Source organism: Sminthopsis crassicaudata, chromosome 2 (genome assembly GCF_048593235.1).
Source record: "Sminthopsis crassicaudata isolate SCR6 chromosome 2, ASM4859323v1, whole genome shotgun sequence".
In the NCBI taxonomy this organism is placed as follows: Eukaryota; Metazoa; Chordata; class Mammalia; order Dasyuromorphia; family Dasyuridae; genus Sminthopsis; species Sminthopsis crassicaudata.
Window position 1 is genome coordinate 661,642,780 of NC_133618.1, and position 9,806 is coordinate 661,652,585.

General features: G+C 53.9%; 1 protein-coding gene across 3 annotated transcripts; it reads right to left on the reverse strand.

Moving 5' to 3' along the window:
• Positions 1-1,501: 1,501 nt before the first annotated feature.
• LOC141559011 (immunoglobulin superfamily containing leucine-rich repeat protein 2-like) lies at positions 1,502-9,514 on the reverse strand. 3 transcript variants are annotated; one of them, XM_074297016.1, is made up of 4 exons: positions 8,937-9,514; positions 7,385-7,494; positions 7,088-7,245; positions 1,502-5,398 (listed from the first exon to the last, which is right to left on the reverse strand). In XM_074297016.1, exon 4 carries the CDS (start codon positions 5,388-5,390, stop codon positions 3,243-3,245), a length of 2,148 nt encoding a protein of 715 aa, XP_074153117.1. In that variant the 5' UTR covers positions 5,391-5,398; positions 7,088-7,245; positions 7,385-7,494; positions 8,937-9,514; the 3' UTR covers positions 1,502-3,242. The 3 variants fall into 3 exon arrangements, with proteins under 3 accessions (XP_074153117.1, XP_074153118.1, XP_074153119.1); XM_074297017.1 differs by lacking the exons at positions 7,088-7,245; positions 7,385-7,494; positions 8,937-9,514 and adding an exon at positions 6,045-6,065; XM_074297018.1 differs by lacking the exons at positions 7,088-7,245; positions 7,385-7,494; positions 8,937-9,514 and adding an exon at positions 5,582-6,001.
• Positions 9,515-9,806: the final 292 nt, after the last annotated feature.

Below are 9,806 nucleotides of genomic sequence, written 5' to 3' on the forward strand. Positions count from 1 at the left end.
GCTTCCCTCCCCCATATCACTGAGCTTAAATTCACAGATCAGTCACAGACCAAACAAGCACAGCGGCTGCTTTTTGTCTTGGCCAGCTCTCCATGCCTCCTGCTTTGTTTTTCTGCCTCTCCAGCCGTATTTGAAATCAGTTCATTGTAAAGCTGTTATATTGCTATACTTTTAATTGAGACAAAGACAGTGTATATGGATGCCCATAAATAAACCTGAGAAGAGCCAAAATGATCTCTCTCTCTCTCTCTCTCTCTCTCTCTCTCTCTCTCTCTCTCTCTCTCTCTCTCTCTCTCTCTCTCTCTCTCTCTCTCTCTCCCTCTCTTTCTTTCTCTCTCTCTCTATTTTTCTCTCTCTCCCTTCTTCCTTCCCTCCCTCCTTCTCTCTTCTCTCTCCTTTTCTTCTTTCTTCCCCCTCTACTTTCCTTCCCTCCTTCCCTCCCTCACCATCCCTTTTCTTACCTCTCTTCTTTTTTCCATCTTTCCAATCCTTTCTTCCTCTTCTTCTATTTTTTTCTCTTCTTTGCCTTTCCTCCCTTATTTCTTCTCTTGTCCCTCTGAAACTCTGGGAGAATTTATAGAGGTCTATAAGACCAAAAGCTATTCTCTAATAGACATCAAATGATATGAACAAAAGAAAAAATACAAACCACTTCTAACACATCTTAGCCAGTCCTCTCTCCTCATCTTTGCTCTTCTCTCTCTCTCTATCCTTGTGTCTTTTCAACACAAAAATATGAGAGGAGAAAGTTATTATTTAGCTGGGAAAATGGAGTTGTGTGTTAGGTAAATATCCATTTTAAGAGTTTGCTCATTTCTCAGAATTCTTACAAAAATATGATCCATGGTGACTAGGGATTCATTTTAATAAACAAAAGGGTCCCTTTTGATTATTGGAATATTTGGTCTCAATAGTCAAATCCTCAGGTAGAAAACAACGCTTGCTCCAGGCTGCTGCTGCAACATCTTTGTGGATTAGACTCCTGCTATTTTAGACCTTTGGAGCAGGAAGGAATCTTATGGTTAAAGCAAAATTGAGCCACACAAGCCGCTGATTTGGGGATGGATTGCTGTGGTTGCTCAAAAGACTTTCAGTTTGGTGCTTCCCAACATCGATGACTCTCTGGGACCACTCCCCCCATACTGTCCAACGATCCCATCCACGCTTCCTAGATAGTGACCCAGCCCTTCCTTAGCACTTAAAGCCCTTTGGTGAGCCAGCCCCCGTTTCCCAAAACTACCCCATGGATTCCACTTTGCTGCAGTTTCAGAAGCCGGAGAAGCACTGGCTGGGGCCCATTTGGTCCAAGTGGAAAGGGGGTGAGGGCAAAGTGACTCCCACTAGACACAAATACCTGATCACAATAGTGGATTGGGAAAACATGAACAACATGAAAATTGTCCCCAAAGGGGAAAGATTGCGCGAACCCCCTTCCTCTTCCTTTCCCCTTCCTTTAAACCCTTTAAACCCTTCCTTTACCCTTTAAACAGAGTTTGAAAAGTCCGTTTTGAATCTATTTCTTTTATTGACTACACACAGAAGCGCTTTCGGAAAAAGGTCGCTGATTTAATGGTTCGATGCAGAGGGAAGGGGGAGGGGGGTTTGATTGTATTCTACGGTCCTTCCGGGAGCGACCCCAGAGGAAGAATCCGAGCAGAGATGGGTTATAGGGGTGGTACTGAAATTTGCCTCAAGGACGGAGAAAAACAGCCGCTCTCCCAAACAAACAAACACAACACTATTACTCCCCTCCCCTTAAGATATCCAATTCTTCCTTTTAAGAAAGACGGGAAAGCAAGACCCGGGAGAGCTTTGGAGGCAGAGGACCTGCAAGGCTGTCGGCGACTGAGTCTTCTTCCTCTTCTTCTTCCCTCCCTCCCCCCCCTCCCAGCCCCAGCTAAGACTACAGGTTTACAAAGAACAGGACCACTTACTTTTGTTTCTAGAAATCACACTAGCTAGGAATACACATTTCTCCAATATGGTTCTCGGTAGGGTATACCACAGCCATTCAGAGGGATAGGGGGAGGGAAGGTGGGGCGGGACGCCGAGATCCACAACAGAACAGATTCGTTTCTCTGTCCTTGAACCATTTCTATATACAGATATTTTGTGCCGATTAATTTAAAGCACTCACGGTTTAACATTAGTTCAAGCCACAAATACAAAGACATATACCTTTAGCCTCTACAATTCACCTTCCCAGTCCTAGCCTCCGTTTGAGAGCCTCGAGTCTGACTCACATCTTGATTCCCAAGTTAGGGAACGCGAGCGGGGAGAGGGGTGTTCTGGGGGGCCTTTTATAAACTCCTCCTTTTTTCTGTTCCCAACATCCCTTGCTCGGTTTGAGCTGTCTCCCGAGTTGGGGCGGGTGAGTTCCGCAGGTACTGGATCTGTCCAGCGCGGAGGCCTCCTGAAAGCCAAAGACAAGTTAACGAAATATACAGTGGGGGCTCACTTACACCTTTCTGGAGAGGGGGACATGATCGAGTAGAGTTCCGGTTTTAAGGGAAAGAAAGGAGAAAGAGAAAGAGGGCAAGGATGGGGGAAAATAGTGAAAAGAGGGACGCAGGGAATGAATGAATGAATGAATGAATGACCCTTATTTCCCATCAGGCTGGGAAGCGGGATTTTAGCACCAGACCCAAGAGTGTCATGATTTTTTTTCATTTTTTAAAAAATAACACAAATCTTAAAATCCAAAGAAGTGGTGAGTAGTAGTAATTTGTCCTGGTCTCCAATCCCCTTTCCGTTTCTTTGTATTACAAATGATTGAGGTGGAAGATGGAAGGAGAGGAACAGGGAAGTTAGATTTTGTTCCCTTCTAAGCCTAGAAAGGAAGAAAAGGAATATGTGGGGGTTTTTTATTTCAAAAGGGGTCGGGCCGGATCTTCAGGGCATAAATCCACCTGCTCCGAAGGAAAGCAGCTAGAAATGAGATGGAGAAGGATGGTGCAATCCGAGGGGTTCCCGGGTGTGGAGGCTCAGCCTCTCGGGATCAGGTGGAGGGGACATCCAAGTGGAAAGAAAGGAGGAACTCTATCCCCCGCTTTTCGACTGCACGCCCAGAGTTTTAGGTCAGTATACCCGGGCAACCTTATGTATACGGCTAACGTGAAATGCTTTAAAGTGTGTTTTTATCCCCACCCCCACCCCGTTTTCTTTTGGTTCCCCAAGTCCGGGGTTAGGGGCCAGGCGGGAATTGAGGAGGTGGAAGGGATGGGGAGGAGGGGAGGGAAAGGTCAACGTTCTGTCTGCCTGTAGTTGCCATTAATTTCCTGGGCGATATCAACCGCCTCAGCTCCAAGTGGCAACCGGTCGCTGTACTCGGAGCTCGCCTCGAACTCCTCCTGGTTGGCTTTGGACTGGGACTCCGGGAGGGAGCCGGCCACCAGGCTCTCGTCCCTGTCCAGGCCTGCGCCCACCTCCTCCTCCTCCTGCTCATCCTCTTCCTCCTCCCCCGCCCTCGTTCTAACCCTGCTCCCGGGTCGGCTCTCCTCTCCCACCCCGGGCCCGGAGTCTGTGGGGCTGTAATTCTTCTCAGACTCCAAGTAGGAAGCGCGGGGGTCGAAGTCGGCAGCGATGTGCTTCTCCATCTGGTCGGGATTCTGCGCCTTCATGATGAGTCGATAGGTCTTGCCCTGGTACTTGGAGAGAAGATGGCAGCACGTGGCCCCGAGCAGAGGCACGGTGGCCAGCGCCAGAAGGAAGACGCTCACCACCACAATGATGACCAGGGAGGGCACCTCTTTCTTGGTGGTGAACACGACCTGCACCTGGCAGGCCTCGCCCACGTAAGTGAGGCACACCGAGTAGTTGGTGCCCGGCTTCAGGCCTTGGAACCAGTAGGAATTGACGCCCTCCTCGATCCGCGACCACTGCACCACGGCGTGGCCGCCCTCGGCGCACAGGTAGAGCATGCGCAGGTGCCGCTTCTCCGGCCTGGCCGCGAACGGGGTCAGCTGGACCTTAGCCTCTCGCTCGGACACGTCCAGCGCGATCACGCCCAAGTCGAAGGCGTGGGGCTTGAGGTCGCCGCTCTGGTTAAAGGCGTGGTTGGACACATACATCGTGGGGTCCCCCTGGCCGCAGCGCCGCTCGAATGGCGGGGCCCGGAAAGGGTCTTCTTCCTCTGCCTCCGCCTCCACCTCCACGTCCTCCGGGACCCCTGGAGTCCGCGCCGCTGACGCCCTGCCCGGCCCACCCCAGGGACCCCGGCCCTTGGTCCACTCTTCGCCCTTGGAGGTCAGGACGCTGTTGCCGTAGCCCTTGCCGGACGCTTTGCGATCTCCCGCGGAGCCTTTGCCCCCGAGCCCCGGGAGCTCGCCTCTGGGGGCGGCCGCCGGGTACTTTTGCGGCCCGGCCACGGCCACGCTCACCGACGTCTCGTTGCTGCCCAGCTCGTTGTCCGCGCGGCACGTGTAAGTGCCCTCCTCCTTCTTGCTCAGGTGAGGGATGAGCAAGGTCCCGTTGGCGAAGGCCCGGAAGCGCTGGGGAGAGGGCGCGGCCTCCTCCGCCGCGTCGCTGGCGTTGGGCCTCTGGAGGAGCAGTGCGCCGCCCGCGGTCTCGATCCGCCACTGGACCTGGGGCGAGGGGTGGCCGGTGACCGCGCAGTGCAGGGCCAGGGCCAGGCCGTCCTGGAGCTCGGCGCCGTCCACGTTGGGCTGGTAGCTGAGGCGCACGGTGGGCGGCGCGCACTGCAGCGCGGGGAGGCTGCCCAGGGGCACGCCCTTGAGGGCCGGAGGCGACGCGCACGTGATGGACTCGCGCTCGGGGATGGAGATGAGCGTGTTCTCCGCCCAGGCCTTGAGCCACAGGAGGCGGCAGGTGCAGTCGAACGGGTTGTTGTAGATCTGCAGGTGCGACAGCGACGTGAGCGCGTCGAAGGTGCCCTCGGCTATGAAGCTGAAGTGGTTGTTGTTGATGCGCAGAGAGCGCAAGTCGCGCAGGTTGCGGAAGGCGTCGGCCGGCAGCGCCGCCATGCGGTTGTTGTTCATCTTGAGCAGCTGCAGGGCGCTCAGGTTGCGCAGGTCGGCCCAGGGGAAGTCCGCGATCTGGTTGTGGCTGATGTCCAGGTTCTTGAGCTGCACCAGCACCGCCAGGGCTCCCGGCTCGATGGCGCTGATCTCGTTGTGGGCCAGCCACAGGGACGTGACCTGCGTGACTTCGGCGAAGGCCCCCCGGCGCAGCGAGGTGATCTTGTTGGCGGACAAGCTCAGCGTGGTCACATTGGCGGGGAGCCCCGAGGGCACCTCCTGCAGGTCCTTGTACGCGCAGTCGGCGAACTGGTGCGCGTACTTGTCCACGCAGGCGCAGGGTTCCGTGCAGCCCCGGGCGGCCCCCAGCAGCGCCCACGCCAGCCACAGGCTCCGCAGAGACGCCGCCGCCATCGTGTCTCCTGCAAAGAGCACAGAGGAAGGGGGAGTCACGGAATTAGAGAATGCACAGCGGAAGGCCGCAAAGTTCAGCCGTCCCCCCACTGTCGGGCTCAGGGGCGGCGCGGGGACCTTGGAGACCTAGCTCTGTGATTCCGGCTTCAGCGGCCTCTCCGCTCCCCCTAGCAAAGGGCGAAGCACCGCACCTGCCTTCTTCCAGCTGGACGCAGATCTCGCACCTATCCTAGTCCTGCCCACTTCCCGGGTCTCCCGTCCCGACTGCAGGGCTGGCCTAGAGCCGCGGCTGCTCTAAGTCCCCCTCGCGAGAGCCCGGATTCCGAGAGACAAGTGGAGAGGAGCTGAAAATGGCCGGGAATCCAATAATGTTTCTGCGCAACTCTTCCTGTTCCCCTCCCCCCTGACAGCACCTACTCCCAGCTCCCGCCTCGTGCCACCCACAGCCTCGTCCTGACTTGAGCCCGAGTTTCCGTCCTAGCGTCCAAGTCCTATCCCAGGGCCCCTGCCCGCGCAGCCGCTAAGGGACAGTGCGCTAGCTGGCGCCGGAAGCTTTCCCCAAGGGTGAGCCCGGCGCGGAGCATCCCTCGTCCCCAGCCCAAGTGAGAGGCGTGGGAGGGGGCTGAGGGGCAGCTAGAGGAAGAATCTCTTTACTGGAATTGACGAGCCCCGGGGAAGCTCCGTAAAGTGGTGGAAGGGGGCTCTCCTGAATGCGCACTTAGAGTGGCGTTGTCCGAGACCCCCGACTCGTTCGTTTTATTCAGTGTACAAATATATGTTGGAACATGTTTACACTGACCCGATCACATGTGCGTGCACACGCACACAAATGCACACGCACAGACGCGGGTGTAGACCTCGCACTTACATGCACACGCCCTTCCCCACATACACAGTGTAAGGTACAAACACAATATTCGCCCTGACTGCGTTTTGGGTCCTCTTCTTTCAACCGACCAGAAAACAGAAAAACTTAGGGCAGAAAGATGGCCCTCCCCTCATTCCCCTCCCCTATGAAAACCCAGTGGGTGGGGACGTTCACCAGTGTCCTAGAATATACCCCTCAGTCTCCTTGGTACTTAGAGTTCCCCTATGGCAGCCTGCTGGCGTCGCAGACGCCCCGGGTGGAGAACCAGTGCCCATCTGCCAAGTCGGCTGGTTCTCCCCCTGAAGGGTCCCCGGGACGTAGGGCTTGGAGACAACAAGGAACTTATTTTTCAGCTCCGAAAACCTGTCTTTCCCACCCCCGCCGCCCCTCCACTTCCCCCCCCCCCCATGTGTACTGTCTTTACTCACCCACCGGAGCTGGAGGAAGATGTACGAAGCCTTATTCCGCCTCCCCCCCCCCCAACAGCGACTGTGTCCTGTTCTGTACGGTTCTAGGATGGCTTATACGAAGCGGTTTCCGGACATTTGCTGGTCCGCAATGGAAAATTCACCCCCTCCCCCCCTTTCCCCTTCCCAAATCTCCTATCTCCTTCCCTCACAGCACACCTCCCACTCCAGCCCCTACACTGTCCGCCGGTGACTCTCCACACACCCCGGGGGGCCTCAAGTCCCCGCGTACCGGATGCAGGTTCCAGGGGCCCAGTCAGAATACAAAGATGCGGGCAGGTAGCGGCCGCCTGCGCTGTCCAGGGTCCTTCCCACTCCCCGGACCCGCACCTGGCTCGGCGCCGTGCCGGGGACCGGCTTACCTCTCCCAAGCTCTCCCTGCGGCTGGGGAGCGCCGGGGCGCAGCTTCCCCGGGGGCTCGGACCCGCAACTAGATGCTGAGTTGTGAAGTGCGGACGCCGACGGAGAAGGTCTCCCTGCATCTGTTGCTGCTGTGACGGCGGCCGCCTGGTCTCTCAGTCTGTGAGAACATCCAAGTCCAGGGTTGGGGGATGAGAAGGAAAAAGAAGGGCTTGAGTTGAGGGAGTCTCTGGGTACCTCCAGCCGCCTGCCCCCCAACTCCAGTCAGTCCTTTTCGCCCCCCTCCCCCCAAATCCCACCTTTTGGCTGGTTGCAGGCTGCAGTCAGAGCGCGCTCCCGAGGCCAGCGGGGGCGCGCCTAGCCTCTCCCACCTCCTGCATATTCTGCGCGTGTTAAAGCTGTAGGGACCCTCACCAAAGCCAATGCAATATTTATCACATCAGTATGTTTTCGTGCTCACTGCCATCTCACAGAGCCCAGCCGCCAGCGACGCCACCCCCACCCTACACACACACACACACACACACACACACACACACACACACACACACACGTTCTGTGAGTGCTTGGATCTGCTCACTGATTGAATGCAAACGGCTTTTAATCGCTTTAGCACGTGAGGTAAATCATCTTTGAGGAATTTGGGGGAAGGAGGGGCTCAGGAAGGAGGAGAGTATTTGTATCTTTAAAACTCTTTATTAAAACAAAAACAAAAATCTCGAATGTATTCTGGACCAGAAAAATAAGGGATCGAGGTCTACATTTCAGCTCCCCACCCCCAGTTCAAGTGAAGTCTTTTATTCCCCCTTCTCGGCTCTCTCCTCCTCCCTTCCACTCGCCCTTTCTCCCTCTCCCCCTCCCTCAGCCCCCACTCCATTCTCTTCGAAGCCACATTCAACATGATGCATAATTGATTGTGTTAGGGGAGAGTTCATCTTCCCTCTCTTCTATTTTTGTCTGGAACCTGGCAATTTGGCCCTTCCTACCTCCTTCTCTCTCCCCCCTGCCCCCAATAGATACAGAGGCACACCCCAGAGCCTCCCAAGCTGAGGACAGCCTGATGGAGGAAGACCAGGAAGAAGTGAGTTTTCTCTTTAAGTCCCCCATTCTCTGTTTCTCCTCGTTCTTTTCCAAGCCCGACTCCTGGGAACACATCTTTTGTTTTTAAAGCACAATTTAAACCAAGAGGTGATGTTCTAGAAGCACATTCTGGGAATTAATTGTAGGAGGAATACTGTAGGGTTAGGACAAGGAAGAGGGTGGGCAGAGAGCCCGGAGACCCAGACCAAGATAGGGGCCAGAGGGAGGCTAATCCAACACACTCCGTGTCCACTCCTGCCAAAATCCCCATTGCCCGTGAGGGGGCTTTCTGGGTTCTACTAGTAGCTCCTTCCTGTGGGAGTAGATTTTGGTTTGGTGAGCTTGTCTCTCCTACACGCTCCCTCTACTCCCTCTACTCCCTCTGGCTGTGTATTCACGGTATGTAAATGTGGATATAGGGGAATGCCTAGTTAAAATGCAGCTGCCTCTTAATTGAATGTTCTCTACCAGTGGGTTTCCTCCTCTTGTCTCACCTTTGCACTTTCCCTAGGCAGACACTGCAGGCTCTCTCTTGCTTCTCCAGACACACACAAGGATACATATGGGCACAATCACACACTTTTACACAGCACACACCCAGGAGCACACAATCCTACACAAGCACCCCCACATTCACTCACAGGGTCCCAGTTATTTATACATATGTACACTGACTGCGAACTGCACATACAGCCTCACACACATTCATCTTATGGAAGACATATCCATCCTCTCCCTCAATTATACATATACACAATCATGCATACTTACCCACTTATGTAATAACAATAACTCACATTCACAGGGCACCCAGAAACATGCTGTGATGTTGTCGTAAGCATCACAGTGGAGTCAGAAGAACATAGCAGCTGAATTGGATTTGAAGTAGGATCTATATATGAATCTTCGGTTTTTTTTTTTTTTTTCACTTATTATGCTATGACCTTGATCAGGTCATTCACTTCTCTTCATCCTATTATCTATAAAGTGGGGGAGGGGTTCACCTAGATGACTTTTAGAGCCTCTTCCAGTTCTAGAATATGAAGTAGGCAGTACAAATTTTGGCCCCTTTTAATTGTCGAGGAAGGTGGGATTCAGAGAAATTAAATGCGTAGTTAAGTCAGACAGCAAACCACAGAGATCTTTGACTTAAGCTCAGAGCTCTTTTCATCATTTCAAACTATTTTAAAATATGTGATTATAAAATTCGCCTCTCCTATGCCAGGTAAATAAGCCTGACAAAAAGAGACAGTACAAGGTAACAATTATAGGATGAAAGAAATGATTCCAGGGAGGGTTTTTTGTTGTTGTTATTGTTGGTTTTGTTTTTTTTACAGATGGACAGGATGGAAACAGGTGTCAATCCCCACCTGCCCCTACCTGCAGTGGGGTCACTCCAGGTCCCAAACTGTCAGACTACTTAGCAGAAAAATTATTTCGAGGCTGACTTGGAGGTCTCAGAAGTCGGCTGGCTCACCGAGGCATCCAGAGCCCAGATTTCCGGAGGGCACAGCTGGCTCTATCTGTGAACCCAAAATAGGCAGAGAGAGGGAAAGAGTCGGCACTGTTGTCGGAGCAGTAAATGAGCTCTGGGGCTTACAAGGTATTGCACACCCCCTCTTTCCCCCAGGAGCTAAGTGA